General features: G+C 41.2%; 1 protein-coding gene across 1 annotated transcript in view; it reads right to left on the reverse strand.

The window, feature by feature from the left end:
• ano3 (anoctamin 3) overlaps window positions 1-21,021 on the reverse strand; it is a 582,275-nt gene that overhangs the window by 123,836 nt on the left and 437,418 nt on the right. The window contains exon 14 of the mRNA XM_060838668.1: window positions 14,880-14,976. Coding sequence (XP_060694651.1) covers window positions 14,880-14,976 — 97 coding nt within the window. The remainder of the gene's footprint in view (window positions 1-14,879; window positions 14,977-21,021) is intronic.

A 21,021-nucleotide genomic window follows, 5' to 3' on the forward strand; every position in this document is an offset into this window, starting at 1 on the left:
GCAGCTGTACAGGACATTGGCAAGGCCACTTTTGGAATATCGTGTGCAATTCTGGCCTCCTTCTTATCAGAAAGATGTTGTGAAACTTGAAAGGGTTCTAAATAGATCTACAAGGATATGCTATGGTTGGAGGATTTGAGCTTTAGGAGAGAGACTGAACAGGCTGGGGCAGTTTGGAGGCTGAGGGGTGACCTTATTGATGTTTAGAAAATCATGAGGGGCGTGGATAGGGTAAATAGACGAGGCCTTTTTCCTGGGGTGGTGATGTCCAGCACAAGACGGCATAGGTTTAGGGTGAGAGGGGAATGATATAAAAGGCACCCAAGGGGCAACGTTTTCACACAGGGGATGGTGCGTGTATGGAATGAGCTGCCAGAGGAAGTGGTGGAGGCTGGTACAATTATATTTAAAAGGCATTTGGATGGGTATTTGAATAGGAAGGATTTAGAGGGATATGGGCCAAGTGCGGGCAAATGGGACTAGATTAGTTTAGGATATCTGGTGCCGGCATGGACGAGTTGGACCAAAGGGACTGTTTCTGTTCTGTACATCTCTACGTCTTTATTAGGACCACAATCAAAGTAGACAAGTTGAAGTAGATTTCAAGGACAAAGCGAGATAGAGGGCAAGAGAACTTTGCAAAGGGAATTCAGAAGATGTCTAATGCCACAGGTATCCCAGAATTACTTGGGTTTTGGCTCCAGCAGGGTGCTTTACCTGATGCAACAATGCTGATGTTACTCTTTACAACATTATTGAAGGATCCAACAGATGTTTATTGTAGCTGGGTAATCTATACAATTACAACATTCACAGACACAAACATTTATGGGCTAGTATTTGTCTATTGGGTTACAGCAGAACAGCATCATTCTTGTAGCATATCATGCGTCAAGAAATCCCAAGTAAGATGAAATCTGAGGCATTACACCCCCAGGTTACTTGCTATGATATAGTTTTGATATCAAGAGCATGTGTCTTAAAGGTATACTACATATTTCTATACTACTTACAATTTTATTTCCTATTTATTACTTCAGTATGTGTGACAATATAACCAAATTCGAATTCTGATACTAACTGAGAGACAGAGCACAGCAAAGCTGAGTGAATATCTGGTTAATAGACATTTGGAACAGCGGCTCAGTGGTTAGCACTGCAGCCTCACAGCGCCAGGGACCCGGATTCAATTTCTGTCTTGGGTGATTATCTATGTGGAGTTTACACGTTCGCCTAGTATCTGTGTGGGTTTCCTCCACATGCTCTGGTTTCCTCCTACAATCCAAAGATGTGCAGGACAGATGACTGGCCATGCTAAATTGCCTGTAATGTTAGGTGTGTTAGTCAGGGGTAAATATAGGGTAAGGGAATGGGTCTGGGTGGGCTATTCTTTTGGAGGGTCGGTGTGTACTTGTTGAGCCAAAGCCATGTTTCCATACTGTATGGGATCTAATCTGATCACCTATTAACCACAACACCTCATATCTACTGCTTAGTGCATTTATCCCAACACTCTTACAGGAACATTCCCCAGCAATGGGGACTCACACTCATTATCCACCTCACTGCATTGTACTTGCCAATGCTGCCAGCCTCACATCCACTTCTCACTGCCCCCACATATGACCAGCTGCTCAGCTATGGCAACCAGAGTTTGGATTAGAGTGGTGCTGGAAAAACACAGCAGGTCAGGCAGCATCCAAGGAGCAGGAAAATCCAAGTTTTGGACAAAAGCTCTTCACCAGGAATACTCAGCTATGGCAACCATCTCACCATGTCGGACAATGACTGACTTTCTGTCCTCTGTCACGGTACATTATGGTACTTATCAGATAATGTGGCAAGCTGTCAATCGTGTCATCTTAGACCTCTTCCTTCCTACTCCAGCCCCCTTCCCTGACATTAACATTCCTTGACAAGGATTCCCTGCTTTTGGATATCTAAGAATTGTTGTCTGGCCAGTGACAGGAGCAGGGAGGGCTGTAGCCAGCTCAGGGTTCATTTGCCAGGCCTTTGGATACAACTACTGCTGCAGACACCAACTCGCTGGGCAGCATTCAGTGCTGAGTGGGAACGCAAACCGAGACGCTGGGTGCATTGATTGTGTGTTAGGGAATGTGAAGGAGTCAAACTCCAATGAGGCAGGGACACTGTGCAGAACATGTTTACCTTGATGCCTCCCTGTCTTCCCTTTGCTCTGCTGCTTTACCAATGCCTGGGTAGATCACTTCCTCCTCTGCCTTCCCTATGAAGATGCCATCTTAATCGGGCAACACAACACAAAAGAACCTCAGAAATATTTCTCAGAGGATGGCGAGAGAAAGGCCTCTCAATGCGGAAGTCATGACCCTAAGTGGGGTCACAAGGTTAAGCTTGTGAGCTCAGAGTCAACATTGAACTCTATCTACATTAGAACAGCTGGCATAAGGTCATACAATGTGGAAACAGACCCTTTGGTCCCACTAGTCCACACTGACTGTGCTCCCAAATTAAACTAGTCCCACTTACCTGCATTTGGCTCATATCCTTCCAAACCTTTCCTCTTCACGTACTTTTCTAAATGTCTTTTAAATGTTGTAATTGCACATTCTGCTTCACAAGATCCCTGCTCTCTCAGGCCCCTGTCTCAGCTCATATTGAGGGGTGATGACATGTTTGGGCTTCAACATATGGTCACAGTGGTAAAGAGCTCCAGGAAGCACTGTTTGATGGACTTTTCAATGGAAGAACCATGAAAAAAAAACTGAATTTAATCTCCATCATTCTCACCCCTCAACGCCTCATCCTTCCCTGCTTAACTCAGGTAAATAATTGCACAGAGGCTGGTATCCCATCACCAAGTCACCCTTTATTTAGATGTGCACAGTATTGTGACTGTGACCAGCCAGCTCGGAGTCAGTTCTCTGAACTGAGCAGATTCTAAATCCCCTGGTTATATTGGTCAGCCGGGACTTCCTGATTGACCAGGTTAACAGCCCCAGTCAAGGATCTCATTGTGGATGAGACCCACTTGGTTCCAATCATTACATTCATAAATGAAAGCAGTTTGATACTCTGCCTCTTGAGCGCACATGCCAAATCTCTGAGGACTGATGAACAAACTTGCACACAGGATCTGTGAGTTCAAGATTTGGATTCCTGGCCCCATGCATCAAGTAGTTGGCAAACTTGCATCAGAATAGCTCTGATTCAGGGGCCTCATGGCAGTGGGGTGCCCCTCTTACACCTGCCTCTTGACACATTGCTATATAGGGTGCACAGTCAGTGGCCTGCCCATCACTGAGGATGCAGTGAAATCACCATGCTCACAACGCAGCCAAATGACAAACCCCACTCAGTTGCGATTTTTTCTTCACACCGAGTCTTCTGTTGATCCGAGCAATCCACAGGTCTCACCTTTGTTGCCAAGACCGCAAGGAGAAGACCTCAGTCTGTCCGATTGTTTATCAGGGACGTTAAACAAGAGCCACTGAATTATCCTTCAGATATTCAGTGAAGCACAATATCTAAATGGTGACACTACTAAACCTATGGCCATTCAACTTTGCAATGAATTGTTATGCCAAGAGGCTGAGGTGTGTGTACTCAGCTTACAAATTAAAGAAAGAAATTTACAAATGTCTGTCCTAAAATAAGAGCCTGTGCGCCTTCCTGCAGTAACCTTTGCAGTATTTGTACATAATGGTCTATTCTACAACAGATGGCATGGTCTGTGTAACTGGCATCCTGTAGCTTTGCATTCATGGGATACAATAATTCTGTCTTATCTTTTCAGAATCAGTGCCAGACACTTCACTCCATTATTCTTTGAGTCACATTCCAAAACAAAACTTTGAACTCGACGCTAAAATCTAAAGGAAATCGAGTCAACTAGAGTCTGTCAATGTCGTGACTGTATACAATGACTTAAATATTATAATTATTAATCACATTTTAAAAAGCCTAGAAATTCTTGGGCTCACCACTCATTGTCAAGTAAAATGGTGGAAGGTGTGCAGTTGCACATTTTGCACCCATCATATCTGCAAAGGCAAAGTTTTATAGACCAGACTAAATCCCCTCAAAATATATTAAGAAGATAGGTTAGTCTTTAACATTTTTTTATTTTAAAGGTAAATGTAAGGCATGGCATTCCAAATGCAATTTGATTTGTAAATGTTTCGACTGTAAGCAAAACACACTATATTTTTATACTACAGTTAGAATACTGACAAAATAAAAATAAAAGAATTGGTTTAACTGTATCCTTACCAAAATGTGTAACAAAATTATGTATATATGTATCTCAACTATTACTAATTACCTCTTCCAATACAGTAACATCCCATAAACACACCCTTGGTAAAGGCAAATTCAGTAAAATGGATTGTCTCAAATGCAATTCTAGCAGAAGAAAGAGCACACCAGCTATTAGCTGAACAGAGAGAGGAATAAGAACTTTCACATCCAGCTTCAAGACCCCAGCAATTGCTGAAAAATAAAACTAAAAATCCTGGTTCTGTTGAAACTTGACCCCACCCATTCAGGCTGCTTCTATTGTTCCAACTTAAAAAAAAACTAAAGCCCAACACACTGTTTACTTTATTAGCTTTGAGCAGACCACACATCATCTCTGCCTCAACCTTCTCCTTCATAAAAAAAGGACAAAATACACCTCTTAAAATCATAGGATGGTCACAAAAGAAACAGATGAAATGGATGTTTGATGCTTTGAATATACAAATCAGAGGTGTAATGCTTACTTAAGGATCACTTTGAAAATTGACCTGTCCTAATAGACAGTGTTCAGGATAATGTGGTCCACCAATGATCTAACCAGCAATCCAGAAATTAAAAGACCTCATAGTTCCACTGCAATGCCAAATGTAGTGTCTAATTCTTGAGAAAAAAGAAAACGAACTGCCAAAAAGTGAATGAAACATTAGAAAGAACTGAAAGCAAGACATAAAGCACAGAATTTTAAAGCATTTTATAAAGCTCTCAGCAAATGTATGTAGATACTACAAGCAGTTGAACCTGCCTCAACCACATTTTCAGGCAGTGCATCCGCAGAAACCAACTAGTTACTGAGTGAAAAGATTTTCCATACTTCATCCTTGCTTCTTTCGCAGATTACTTTAAATTGATTCCTTCTTGTCCTTGTTCCTTTTACAAGCAGGAACAGTTTCTCCTTATCTACTCCTATTCAGCCTGCTCATGATTTTAAAATATGTGGAGATGACTCTGCTTTCTGCGTTCAGGAACTTTATTGACAAGAGTTGTCAAAAATGCTCTGGAAAGTCTATTCCATGTTTTAGCTCTATCTTTTTGTTCTTAGCTTGATTTATCTTTCTGAGTCCACACTGGTGAAGTCCACATCGATGCCATGGATTTGAAGGGTCCCGAGGTGAGAAGGCGTCCGGTCTCCCCAGTGTAGAGGAGACTGCTGTCTCTTTCTTGCAGAGCACTTTAGAGAACATCTCCAGGACACCTGCACCAATCAACCCCACTGCCCTGTGGCTGAATATTTCAACTCCCCCTCCCACTCTGCCGAGAACAGGCAGGTCCTGGGCCTCCTCCACCACCATTCCCTCACCACTCGATACCTGGAGGAAGAATGCCTCATTTTCTGCCTTGATAACATTCAACCCCATGGCATCAATGTGGACTTCACCAGTTTCCTTATTTCCCCTCATCCCACCTTACTACAGTTCCAAACTTCCAGCTCAGCACCATCCTCCTGACCTGTCCCACCTATCAATCTCCCTTCACATCTATCCGCTCCACCCTCCTCTCCGACCTATCACCTTCACCTCCATCCACTTATTGCACTCTCAGCTACCTTCTCCCTAGCCTCATCCCCCTTCCATTTATCTGTTTAAACCCGAGGCTCCCAACCTCAATCCTGAAGGGTTTTTGCCCAAAACGTTGATTTTCCTGCTCCTCAGATGCTGCCTGATCTGCTGTGCTTTTCCAGCATCACTCTCATATTTCAAAAGGGAGCTGGGTGTGGCCCTGGCTTAAGGGATCAAGGGGAGAAAGTGGGAGTGAAATACTGAGATTGCATGATCAGCCTTGATCATATTGAATGGTAGTGCATGCTCGAAGGGCCGAATGGCCTACTCCTGCACCTATTTTCCATGTTTCTATGTTTCATACAGACATATTCTATCTATACAATCAGAGTACATCTTGGTGGATGGGCAACACAATTAGATCTGTCTTTATTCAGCTCTGTTGACTTGGCTACGTAACTTCACTTTGCAGGACGGGTTTTGTCATGCATATGTACTATTTGTCACAGATTACATCTTCATGACACTTGATGGGTGTCAATGTTGATGTACACAGTGAGATATTGTCAGTATAAATTTATTGAGGCAGTGGCATGATTCAGTCAGCAAACTTTGGATGTTACATTACTCACCTGCTCCTTGCTTCAAAGCGGTGTCCTATTTACACAGAGAAAAACATCACAAGTGCCATTCGCTTCACCATTAATTTGAGAGCAGATTTTTGTCCATTAATTTGAACTTTCATTTGAGTACACCACAAAAGCATGAAAGCAATCTTCATTAGCCTAGGGTTAGTCACTTAATTTCCAGCTTCTCTGGAGTATATTTGGCATAAAGCTTACTTATTATACATTAATAACTTGGATAAGGAAGGTAATGCAGTAAGTTTGTGGATGACGTAAAAATGGTGGGAGAATGACAGAAGGGGGTCTGCAGAAGGTTACAGACAGGGTTAAGTGAGTGGGTAAAGACCTGGCAGAAAGAGCATAATATGGAATTAAAAACTTTGGCAGCAAGAATAGAGAAGCTGAATATTATTTAAATGGAGTAAGACTGGAGAAAGCAACAGAATTGAGGGATTTGGGAATCCTCACTCACAGATCACAAAAAGATAATATCCAAGTTCAACAGTTAATGTGGAAGGCAAATGGAATATTAACCTTCATTTTTAAAGGGAATGGAGTATGAAATGAGGTTAGGTTTGTTGAAGCTACACAAGGTACTGGTCAGATCACAACTAGAATTAGTTGTTTTTGGCATTTTAACTAAGTAATGGTATACTGGCATTGAAGCTAGTCCAGAGAAAGTTCACTAGGTGGGCAAATGGAAGACAATGTGGGAAAGTGTGAGGTTATACATTTTGGTAGGGATAGTCCGGGGATAAATCATTGTGAGCAGTTTTGAGTCTGTAATCTAAGGACAGATGCGCTGCCTTTGGAGGGTTCTATAGGAGGTTTACAAAAATCATCCAATTAGTTAAGGATTTATCATATGAGGAGTCATTGAAGGTTCTGGATCTGTACTCAATGGGGTTTAGAAGAATGGGTGGAATTCTGATTGAAACATACAGAATACAGAGAGGCCTGGATAGAGAACACTTGGAGAAGATGCTTCCACTAGTCGGAGACACTAGGACCAGAAGCCAATGAAAGAACAACGCTTTATAACTGAGATGGGGAAGAATGTTTTCAGCCAGAGGAACTCATTGCCACAGGGGGCCGTGGATGCCAAGTCATTGATTTTATTTAAGACAGAGACAGACAGGCTCTTGATTGGTAAGGAGATCAAGGGTTATGTGAGAAGACAGGAGAATAGGTTGTGAAATATATCAGCAATGATCGAATGGCAGAGCAAAGTCGATGGGCCAAATGGAACTATGAGAAGTGGTTCAGCAGATTGGGCCTGTACCTATAAGAATCTAGAAGAATGAGGCAAACTTATTGAAATATACAAGATTCTCAGAAAATTTGACAGAGGAGATGCAGAGAGGTTGGTTCCCTTTGCTGGAGAGTCTAGAACCAGAGGGCATCATCATAGAATAAGTGGTTGCTTATTTAAGACAGACATGTGGCAGCATCTTTTCCTTTAGAGAAGAGTGAATCTGTGGATTTCTTTATCACAGAGGGCTGTAGACACTGAGTTATTTAAGGCTCAGATAAACATATTTTTAATCAGGAAAGGAGCCAAAGATTATGAGAAAAAGGTAGGAAAGCGAAGTTGAGGAATACCAGACAACAATGATCTCATTGAATGGCAGAACTGATGGGTTGAATGGCCCACTTCTGCAGCTACATCTATAGTCTTAGTTCCCACTCATTTAGAGCAGGTGCACATGACTTTAACAAATAGAGTGTACTGCAGACATGACAAATTGGGCACATTCTTCTTGATATAATTGCTGCAGTCCTTCCGAGGCATATGCATCCAAGATGATACGCTGGAGATGAAATTTATTTGCAAAAATTAATGAGGTGCTTGATTCCAAAGAACAGTGAAATTCACCATTTCCACTGGCTTCAGGATTTGAGAAAAACAACCCTGCTGTAAATTTCAGCCTTTTCCAAATATCTGTTGCATAAATAAATGCTGTCCAAGTTTGCAAAATCTTTGGGGCTGGCTAAAATATGACATTATTCATATCTCTATCAATTTTTAGTTTAAAAAGTCACAGGAGGGAACTAAACAGTGAGGACTATAACAGTACCAAGAGAAGACATTTATTTCAGTGTACGGGCCAGGTAGAAAAATAACCAGTAAAACTGGCAAATGAGACATTTTGGTCCAACCTTACTTCATGATGGAGCACCAGTCGGGTCAATACCTTTGTTTCCATTGCGGTTTTTCTCAACTAGTTTTACATTTCCCCTGGAGCCCTGCAACTGCTTATCTTGGATTTTTGGACATCATTAGCCCACAATATTCTCTGAACATCTTGGCCAATATTTCCAATATCTGGGTGTCAGGCATGTTTTCAGTTGGCAACAGTGGTTCATTACATTTCACAGAATGTAAAAATTCACAAAAACCTATGACTTTCTAACAAGATTAGACAGGTTAGATGTTGGAAAGATGCCCCTGATGGAGGCGGAGTCCAAAACCATTAGATTAGATCCCCTACAGTGTGAAAACGGGCTCTTCGGCCCAACAAGTCCACACCAACCCTCCGAAGAACAATCGACCCAGACGCATTTCCCTCTGACTAATGCACCTAACACTACGGGCAATTTAGCATAACCAATTCACCTGACCTGCGCATCTTTGTTCTGTGGGAGGAAACTGGAGCACCTGGAGGAAACCCACACAGACACGGGGAGAATGTGCAAACTCCACACTGACAGCCGCCCAAGGCTGGAATCGAAGTAGGGTCCCTGGTGTTGTGCGGCAACAGTGCTAACCACTGAGCCACCAGGCATGTGGCATAGTTTAAAGATTAAGGGTAAATCTTTTAGGATTGAGCTGAGGAGAAATGTCTCCACCCAGAGAAGGGAGTGACTTCCATAGACTACCACAGAAAATAGTTGAGATCAAAACATTAGATGTTTTCAAGAAGGAGGTATACAGTATATAGCTCTTGTGGTTTAAAGGATCAAGGAATACGGCTGGAATATGGGTGAAACATGGGATTAGGGCATTGAGCTCTATGATCATCTATGATCATATTGAATCTCAATATGAAGCAGGCTTGAGGGGTCAAGTGGCCTATTCCTGATCCCACATAGAGTCATAGAGATGTACAGCACGGAAACAGACCTTTCGGTCCAACTTGTCCATGCTGACCAGATATTTTAAATGAATCTGGTCCCATTTGCCAACACTTGGCCCATATGTATTCAGGTGTCTTTTACATGTTGTAATTGTGCCAGCCTTCACCACTTCCTCTGGCAGCTTATTTCATACACGAACCATCTTCTGTATGAAAAAGTTGCTCATTAGGTCCTTTCTAAATATTCCCCTCCTTCTATAATCAGATTCAAAAATAGATAATGAAGCTAAGGTCAAGAAAGCATTGAAAAAGAAACAAATTCACAACATGCTCATTCGAATGAGATTCAGGAGTTTGCTTAAGATCATAAGGTCTTTCAAAGCTCCCGGGTTTATAACAGCTTTTAGATGATGTGTCTTTTTGCTGTATTTTGTAAGATTATGAAAATTATGATTCACAGCATACTGGTATCAACTGTGGATTTGCAACCCAGAACCAAATTTCCCAACTTAATTTTGTCTCAAAAGGGCAAATCCAGCCATTTATCATTCAATTTGACATAGATTTAATTAATTAGAAAAAAATGCATTAAGATCTTTCAGCAACCGTAAACATTCCTGATATTCGAAGAAATAAAATTCACCAATAATAGCTAGCATTAGTATCTTATATATCTGATCTGTGTTATATAGAGTAAGTACATATAGACTGAGTGCAGTAAGCTTCATACAAGGTCCTAATGATTTAATCCTGGCTGTAAAATCAATAATTATTGTCCTGATTTTCAATTTCAGTCATTGGAAGTATATTGCTTTTGCTATTAACTGCTTGCTGACAATGCTTTGGAATTATAGCTGAAGAATCCAATATTACCTTTCAGGAGAAGAATGAATCTCTTGCAACTGTCAGTGCCAGTACAAAGCTAAGCATCTGACAAAAGGCTTGTGCACAGCACAGCAATTTGACCAGAGGATACTCCCGGTAATGTTAGTCTGGAGCAAGCAATTGTCCAACAGGGATTTTACTTTTACTAGTTTTGAGGAAGGGTCAACGCCCAAAATGATAACTCTGCTTTCTCCCTACAGAGGCTGTCAGACTAGCTGGGCTTTTCCAGCAATTTCTGTGTTTGTTTCTGATTTCCAGCATCCACAGTTCTTTCATGTTTTATGTGGGATTTTACTTTATTTTGTCAATTCATTAGAAATTCCAACCATGATGTCTATATTATCATTTCATGCAAGTGGCAGAACTGCACTGCAATGTAAACTTCTTTGAACTGTAAAATTTGCAGACCATGATAAAAATCATTCAATGATACCAAGAATGGCAGACTGAAATATTTACCTGCATAAATCAGCAGTTAATACGACTATAGCTTAGCATGCCATGCTGGAAATTATGCCTCACTATTTCTAGAATCACCATGAAAGTTAAAGAGTTTACAAAAAACACAATGCTCCCCAATTAATTTGACATTCAAACCCAAATTGTGTTTTTTGGCTAAACCAGTTGTAAATGTTTAAATTGGACTTTTAAAAAAAATTAATTGAAGGTATGAGGCATTGGGCAACATAAGTGCGTATATGGAGTTAGGTCGAATATCAATCATGATCGTATTAAATGACAAAGCCCAGAGATCAAAAGGCTACATAGTCTAGTTCTGTTCCTATATATTACGGTGAGGAAAGAGGGGCTGATATCCATTATGAGGACTTACCCACCCCGAGCATTCAATGTCCCAACAGCAACATCATAGACAATGAGAAAGTAGACTCAAAACAAAAATCATTAAACTATGCTTGAGTTGCATTGGAGCCCAATGTAGTACGCTCTTGAAGTTTTTTCTGGTGTTACTATATCAAATATCCAACTCGTGGGGCCCAGGAGTGCCAAGCAATAACTAAAATGGCTGCCAAATCAAACTCCGTTTCAAGTTTTGATGCCAATTCAGGATTCTTCCTCATGCTTTTATTTCCCTATTGTTTTTTAATTTGTAATATCTAAGTCTTCAGGTGTCTTCATATGTTATAATTTTTGCTCTGATATTGTAGATGCAATTGGTTTAGCAGCAGTTTTCCTTCACCAGGAGGAATTGGGTCAGGATATCCCTTATGGCCACACTCTCCCTGCCTGGTATCTGTACACACACCTCTGCATGGAGATCACAACAGTTTGATTTAACAGAAGATAAAATTCAGACAGAGGGCCCGGCTCTTGCTTTAATTGGTTATAAGAGCTCTAACGACACAAACGGTTGACTAACGGTTACACTGAATCACTGTTCAGCATCTCAGCCTGCTGTGCTCTATTTGCTAGAGTACGAACACAGGGTTGCCAGCAATATCAGCCACAGGTTGGACCTGACAGGTATCACCGAAGCCACCAGCCGCGGCTGTGGTGAGAAATCTTCAGATGATCTGGACTTGCCATCTGCCACGTGGATACTGCTGCTAATGTACTCAGTGAGTGGCAAAAGCCAGTCAGCTGCAGCTTCTGTTCCACAAGCCTGGCAATTTCTAAGTCCCTGTCTGAACAGTATTTGGTGGGTTTACAGGATCACAGAATTATGATGATACGGAAGGAGGCCCTTCAGCCCATCGTGCCTGCACTGACTCTATTATCTACTGCCAATCTCCTGAACGTTTCCCATATCCCTGCACCCATTACTATTCAATTATTTAAACCTTTTGGAATATCTCAGTTAAATCCTCCTCTACCACATTTTCAGGCAGTACATTCCAGACCCTAACTACTCATTGTTTGAAACCCTTTCATTTTCACACGCCCCTTCCTTCATTTGCACATCATCTTTTAGATCATTAAATTTCTTCATGTCTTTCTCTCTGTTAACATTCATTAGCTTAACTTATTCATTTGCAGCCCCTTGGCTACCCTTAATGTTGAGAAGCAACTTAAATCTTCTACCATGAAAATAAATGCAAAATATTTGTTCAACTTCTTTGCATTTCCTCCATGATAATCCCATAATAACCTTTTCTCAGCTGCTCAAGGACAATGTTCATTTTATTTCACTTCTTGCATTTTTATATACTTGTGTAAAACTTTATCTACCAGGAGAAAGTGAGGTCTGCAGATGCTGGAGATCAGAGCTGAAAATGTGTTGCTGGAAAAGCGCAGCAGGTCAGGCAGCATCCAAGGAACAGGAGATTCCCTCACCTTGATCTCCTTCCACCTATCGCATCTCCATCGCCCCCTCCCCCAAGTCCCTCCTCCCTACCTTTTATCTTAGCCTGCTGGACACACTTTCCTCATTCCTGAAGAAGGGCTCATGCCCGAAACGTCGAATCTCCTGTTCCTTGGATGCTGCCTGACCTGCTGTGCTTTTCCAGCAACACATTTTCAGCTCTAAAACTTTATCTAACCTGCTTGGTATATTTCTAGCTAGTTGATGATCAAACATCTTTTTCTCTAACTTTATCAATGGTCTCGTGGCCCCTTGATGGTTTGCAAACTGACAAGCCTCAGGCCTACTCCTCCACTTCTATAATATAATTAACTTCTTCCATCCATTGCTCCCTGTGATGTTCCGAGAATGTCCAGAATGGACTATTATTGCAGAGTTTTGCTTATTTTAAGATAATGTACATTTGATGAACATATTGAATTTCCTTTTTAAATGTTTCCCAATGGTTATTGATCACCAGACATTTATTCTATTAATCAAATCCAGCTTAACTTCAAAAGGATGATAGCAAGCACTGAGAGACAAACCCTGGCTGGAAAAGGCTGAACAGCATTTATTATGGACTTTTTTGTCCCAAAGTCGACATTCGACATGGAGTTATTACTTGACATGCATTAGAGTCTTTTTCCCAACTCCTCCTGTTGAAGGAGAATTACCACTAAACCAATTGTATCTACAACATCAGAGCAAAACTTCATGTTAGGAAGGAGAAGCCTAAGAAGACTGTCCTAATAGAGGTCTTTGGAATTAATAAGGATGGACATGGATAAAATGTCCAATGAAGTATGAATAGTAACAAGACCATTTGACTCTAATGCACGTCAAGTAATAACTCCATGTCAAATGTCGAATTTGGGACAAAAAAAGTCCATTTTGTGCATTGGATTCCATATAATGCTACCAGTTAGCTCAATTGGCTGGACAGCTGGTTTGTGATACCAACGCATGGGTTCAATTGCCACACCAGCTGGTATCACTGCAAAGGTCCCATTTTCTCAATTGCACCCCTCAGCTAGGGTGCGGTGACCTCTCACATTAATCCATGTTTTATCCCTCTAATGAGAGAGCAGCCCTTTGGGACAACGGTGATGTTATCTTTGTCTTTACATAATCCAATGTAGCACCTGGATGAGTGAATAAAAGTGCAAAGCAACTGAGTCAACAACTTTGGATTCTGTTCTCACCACTCAGCTGGAGATGACTTGCACTAGAATAGGAAAATCACCACTGTCCTACTGTGAGGATAAATGGCCATAGGCTCCAATAACTCAGGCATATTCTGTTATAGACATTCTACAGTGTGGAAGCAGAGGACTCAGCCTATCAAGTTCACATTGACCCTCTGAACAGAATCCTACCTAGACTCACCCCATCCATGTATCCTTGCATTTCCTGTGGCTAATCCTACTAGTCTGCACATCCTTGGATGCTGCGGGCAATTCAGCATGGCCAATCCACCTAACCTGCACGTCATTGGACTGTGGGCAGAAACTGGAACACCCAGAGGAAATCCATGCAGACACAGAGAGAATGTGCAAACTCCACACAGGCAGTTGCCTCAGGAAGGGAATTAAACCCACGGTTCTGCCACTGTTAACCACTGAGCCAACATGCCAGCCATCTATTCTAGATGATACTACTATGAGCAGTTTATTTACTCGTAAATGCGATGGAATGCTGTAATAAAATGCTTATGTACAGAGAGAAAGAAAGAAATGAACAAATTAAGGTAAAACTAGGCACCACAGTTTACAATGTTATATCAACAGTACATCCAATAGTCCAAAAGGAAAAGTAGCTCATTCAATCCCTGGAGCCTATTCTGTCATTCCACCTGATCATGACCAATCTGGATTAACAATATTACTCAACTTTGGATCTTTTAATGATTGATATCCTTCAAGACATAGAGGTCTATAGCTCAGAAAAAGGCCCTTCAGCTCATCGATCATGTGCTAATCACAAACAAACATTAAACTATTCTAATCCCATTACCCATCACTTGGAACCTACACTTTTAGAAATAATTGCCATTAGAAAGAACACAATGGGACACTAAGAGAGAGAAAGTCATAGCCTGCTTTTACTGAGATCTCACGGAAATAGTCATTGTTTTAGCACACAAGTGGACATCTTCAATTTGATTTTAAAATTTCAACACACACTGAAATGACATTGTGCAATTGAAATCTATTACCTTGGCATAGACACAGCTTTCATTCAGCATCCAGTAAGAACAGTTGCGTTCACACATTGGGCACATACGTGTTTCATTGGCTTCACAGATCTCCTTACTGGAAGATCAAGACAGAAGGAATCAGTCAGCATCACTTCAAGGTGCATTGTGTAAATCTGAATCAAAACATTTCCTCAAGCACCTATAATCATGTACCCCTTATACTTGAATGCTTTTTGTCATGCACATGACAAGAGATTTGGTATTTTGAGACAGTGAACAGAATACGTGATGTCTTGGTTTATACGGCAATGTTTATGTTCGTGAGGAAACTGCTAGCGTGTATCAGAATAACATCACAACACAGAATAACTAACCACAGACTCCAGCCAGCTGAAAGCACTGTGACTGAAAGTGGAATGATCAAACTTGAGGATGGTCACTTGGTCAGAATTAAAGGAATTACTCAGACGGTAGTAGGATTCAAGGAGATGACCGCCCAGCGGGCAGGATGTGGCCATGAATGGACTTCATAACTTAGGATGAAAATGTTAAAATGGAGGCTAAACTTAACTGGGAGCCAATACAGATTAATGAAAAGTGTGAGGTAAAGAGGGCATGGTGCACATGTATTGCAGGTGGAAGAGAATGAGATAACCTCAAGTGTACAGAGATAAGAATGAGAGACTAGCCTGTAGCACATCTAGCCTATAGCACATTGAAGTAATGAGATAAAGGAAGACTTTGGTGGGGCGGTGTGGGAGGGAGATCTTAGCAACAGATGAGCTAATGGGGCAGAGGCAACATTGAAGATGTGGAAATGAATGGTCTTAGTGATGGTGTTGATATATGGTGAGAATTTCATCTAAAGGCCACCTGTGACAACCTCAAACAGTTGAGGGAATCAGGAGTGAAGTTCAGTGAGACGATAAACAATAATTGATCTTTCTAATGTTTGGTTGGAGTAAATTTCTATTTATCCAATACAGGATGTTGGGTGAGCAATCAGATCATTTAGAGGATGGGAGTGTCTGAAAACTGAATATGAATGTTGTGTGGAAATTAACACAATGCTTGATGCTGATACTGCCATGAAACAGCATTCAGGTGAAACATGGGAAGACGATTGAGGATAGGTCCTTGGGACATAGCAGACGTAATGTTGAAGCAATGGAATGAGATTACAGGGGCTTCTCAGCTCTGACTGGATAGATAAGAATAGGACAGTCGGCACTTGCCCCCCTATCCCAGCTGGACAACAGTAGAAAGAGTTAGGGAGCAGAAAGGTGCAGCCAAATGTGTTAAAGGCTGCAGAAAGGTTGAGAAGAACAAAGAGGGATCATTTATCATTGCTCCTGTCGACTTGAAAGTAATAAGAAAGTCTTTGACCCTGTGGCTCAAACAGAAACCTGAGAGGCAAGATTCAATCACTGGTTTCTGGGAAAGATAGGCACAGATTAAAGCAGTGGCAGTAAGGACTTCGGACAGGAATGGGAGGTTGGAAATACGGTGATGATTATCAAATTACAAGGGTGGAAGTCGAAAAAGAATTTTGAGGAGAGGGGTGATGGCAACGAATTTGAAGGAGGTTGGAGGGAGAGGGTCAGTTCCTGATGGAAGATTACCATTAATAACACCAATTATGAAGGGAAGGGTGGACTGTAACCATTATCTGACACAACTGTTGGAGAAATTTGACCAGATTGAGGAATTGTGTTTATAGACTTGTTTGGAAAAACTGAAATGCTACAGATTCATCACTTGTACTTGATCAGAGCAGCTATCACAGAACATTGCTGTTGTTATGACATGGGGTAAACCCTCCTGCTTAATTTAAACCAGCAACATGGAAAAGATTCATCCCGTGCAGTATTCTGTACAAATTTGAGAGGCAAGCACTATTTAAAGTAAAAATTAACAATTTTATTTCTTGACGTATAAGAGAGAATAACTAACAGCTATTTACAACTCCTTCCTCTAAACTAGCTTTGATTTTCCCTTCTATAATACTAATCTGGTCAGACCCCCCTCAACTATGATTTACTAAAAAAATCAAGGTTTCAAAACCAGCCCGCTGTCATATCTTCTCTCTGCAGATTTTCTCTCCAGGTCGGTGTCGTTGCTTTTCTCCGTGCAAACTCCTTCTCTTGACAGGCACCTTTCAGACAGTTCTGACTCACAGTCAACATCTGTTGGCTTTGTGGCAGTTCTCCTCCCAACTGTTCAATTTTCTCTGATATTATTCCCCAAAGCATCAGCTTGTATCACTGGCTTTTAGGATTGTCAATATACTAAATACAAACTTGACTGGAGTTTGGCATTTTTCAGGGTATAATTTAAACTGATTGGTCTAATTCAAATCTGTTTTGTCATTTCCAGGCAACCCAGCTAATCTAGCTTTCAACCAAGTGTTACATTGTTACCTTATTGAGAACATTGGGTGCTGTCAGGGAGTTCTGCCAGCTTTTAACTCTCTTAAAGGTACACTACACCCACATCTTCATAGCACTGTCATCCGTATGAAGGGCCCCTAATCTCACCTACACTTAGCATGATTGCATATTATAAGGCAACTCAGCCCTTTCTTGAACTTTTAAGGATCTGGATTTTTTCCCCTTTATCCTTTCATGGGATGTGGGAGTTATTGATAAAGGCAGCATTTGTTGCTTGTTCCCAACTTCCTGGCAGTCAGAAATGTATCCATTTATTCAAACAGTTTGCTTACTATCTGCAAACCATGTTAATACACTACCCCCAATCCCATGTACTTTAATTTTACATATTTGCGTCATATGTGAGACTCTGTCGAAAAGTGGACTTTGTCCACTGATTTTATCACAACCTTTTCATGACCATTTCATGCTCACCTGACTGTACTAAGCTTGCTAGCAGATGGCCGGGGGTTTGGTAGGGGGTTGGGTGGGGAGGTGGGGGTGATGGTGGTGGTGGCAATGACCAAAGTGGGAACCTAACCAAATTTGGGAACAAAATTGCCTTGACAGCTCTTGGATATGTCAAGGGAAATCAGCCTGGAAACTACGAGCTATCATCTGAACAGAGAGTCAGCCCCATCAGGCATAATGATGCAGGACAGAAAATGACATTATTCATCACATTGCCAAAGATGAGTTAGAATTTGGTGATATTCCCATGAAACCTGGACAGCAGTCATCAATCATTATTAGACATGCAGTGCAAGACTGGTGAAACTACTGTAGCAATTTCGAGTATGATAGCAGTGTGGTTTTTTTTATGAACAGCCTGTAAATTAACCCATTGGCATTGATGAAACAGGGCAAAGTGGGATATAAAGCAACTCAATGTCAAAAGGATATGGAGCTCAAGAGAACAGGAACGAAAGGTGGAAGATGCAACTCAATAATGATCAAATAATGAACATGACCATAATAAATCATAGTATAGTTTTGTTTTATATGGAAAATGATTCGAAAATAAATTTCAGCTTTCTGAAATGCTTCCATTCACCTATCAGTATCAGATTTGTTGAATGCATTAAGGCAATTTGGGTTTAAATTTTTCATTGCAAAAGAGAAATTCAAAAGATGTTGCATAGTTGATGTATAAAGCAGCGTTAAGGTATGCTCTGGAGTGTGGAGCCCAGTTTTAGTCACCTTACATCAGGAGATTATTACTATGCTGGTGGTTGGCTATGGTACCGATCAGCATAACCAGTTCTGACAGTAACAAATTCAAATTTTTAAAGGTTAAAGAATCTCATATGGTTTGGAGAAAAAAATCTGAGACTTTAAAATAAGCTAATCTAATTTTCAAGATTCTGAAGGAGTGTTGACATTTCTCCAAATATATTGTGTGTTGTGAAGGAGTCAAATATAGTCTCTAATATCTACAATCGGTACATTCATTCAAGTGTGATCTGAGATGACCAGTACATTCTACATTGAAAAGCTGTATGGCTTGTCATTTCCTCCTTTCAGCTTCTCCCACTATGCTGGCTGATAATCTTTCTCTATCTCATCCTGTCCAGTACCCATTCCTCTTAGACTCTCACTGTGTTTCAAATGATCACCACTGCATCTTTTCAACTGGTCTTAGGAATACCTCCCCTTCTCCCTGGCAGTCCCTTCATGTCACCCTCTCTTTCACTGGAACAGATAGCTGTACCATTTCATGAGCAACTTGATTTCATGCTCCCATAACCTACGCTGAACCCCTGATGTGCTGGTTCTTGATCTTGTCCCTTTTCTTTACTCCACAAGACCAACTCAGCAGTTGCATCCCGTTGGTCTCACTGTTGTTCCTCTGTACTTGGCAATGTTACTATCTCCACTTCCGAACCAGAAAGACTGGGTTCAAGCCTCACCTGCTCCAGAGGTATGTCATAACATCTCTGAACAGGTTAATTAAAAATACCTATCTCTCTACTTGACGGTGTCCAGGTTTCTGAACTGTATAAAAGGACCAGTCTCACAAATGTTTTGGATACTTTCCCTTTCAGTTTCAGCAATACTTTTCTGTCTAAGAAAAGTTAATGTTTTGCTTAATTTCTTTTTCTATACTTCCAACTTTTTCCACCACTTGAGACTGCTCACTTTCCCCAAGTTTTTTTTAAAAATTCTTCCATGGGATATGGGTATCACTGGTGAGACCACCATTTATTGCCCATCCCTATTTGTCCAGAGGGTAGTTAAAAGTTAACCATGTTGCTATTGATCTGAAGTCACATTTAGGCCAGACTAGATAAAGATGGCAATTTCATTGACTTTATAGAAACATATAAAATTATGAAGGGAATAGATAAAATAGAAGCAGGGAGGTTATTTTCCTCTGGTGGGTGAAACTAGAACCAAGGGGCATAGCCTCAAAATGGAAGATTACCATTAATAACACCAATTAAAAAAAAGGAGGAATAAATTTAGGACCAAGTGGAGGAGGAACTTCTTCTCCCAAAAGAATCTGTGGAAATCTCTGCTCAGTGAAGCGATTGAGATTACTTTGCTGAATATTTTTAAGACAAAGGTAGATAGATTTTTGAACAGTGAAGGATGTAAGGATTATGGTGATCAGGTGAGTAAGTGGAGCTGAGTCGACAAAAACATCAGCCGTGAGCCATGATCTTATTGAATGGCAGAGAAGGCTCGAGGGGCCAGGTGGCCTACTCCTGCTCCTAGTTCTTATGTTCTTATATTTCCTTCCCTAAAAACAATATTATTGAACTAGATGGATTTTATGACAACTGGTGATAGCCCTCGTGACCCTGATTATTGAAACTAGTTTCAGATTCGGTATTTTTTGACCGAACTTAAGGATGACATTTTCCGTCCCGAAAGAACATTAGTGAACCAGACAGGTTTTCTTCTGACAATTGGCAATAGTTTCAGGGTCATTGTTAGGCTCTTCATTCTCGAAACAACCAGCCCATAATTGGGTCTTTGGTCTCCTGATCTTCATACTCTTGTCTTCCAGTCAATGCCAGGGAGAGAAATCTGGGGCCACTGTCCTTTTGTTTCTGCACTCCTTAACATCCATCCCTCCCCCTTCTGCTTTATATGCTTCAGGTGCCCAGAATTTGGAACCTTTATCACAGCGAGGTTGAAGAGTATGACATAGGTTTTAAAAACAAATTCTTTGCTTTTGTGCCCCTTGTGGGCGGCACGGTGGCACAGTGGTTAGCACTGCTGCCTCACAGCGCCTGTAGACCCGGGTTCAATTCCCGACTCAGGCGACTGACTGTGTGGAGTTTGCACGTTCTCCCCGTGTCTGCGTGGGTTTCCTCCGGGTGCTCCGGTTTCCTCCCACAGTCACAAAGATGTGCGGGTCAGGTGAATTGGCCGAGCTAAATTGCCCATAGTGTTAGGTAAGGGGTAAATGTAGGGGTATGGGTGGGTTGCGCTTCGGCGGGTCGGTGTGGACTTGTTGGGCCGAAGGGCCTGTTTCCACACTGTAAGTCTAATCTAATCTAATCTAATCTAATCTTGTCTCTATTCATAAAGAAATCAAAGGTTTTCAGAATGATACATGTCAATCACACACAACGTAATCATTCATATTAGCTACAAGCTGTGCTCCTTTGTAACTAGCTCTGTATAATACCCAGACAACAACATCCACAAGACTTGAACCTCACAAGCACAGAGACAATAACCTTATTTACAAATGAAAATATGATTAGATTCCCTCCAGT

Source organism: Hemiscyllium ocellatum, chromosome 18 (assembly GCF_020745735.1).
Source record: "Hemiscyllium ocellatum isolate sHemOce1 chromosome 18, sHemOce1.pat.X.cur, whole genome shotgun sequence".
Lineage (NCBI taxonomy): Eukaryota > Metazoa > Chordata > Chondrichthyes > Orectolobiformes > Hemiscylliidae > Hemiscyllium > Hemiscyllium ocellatum.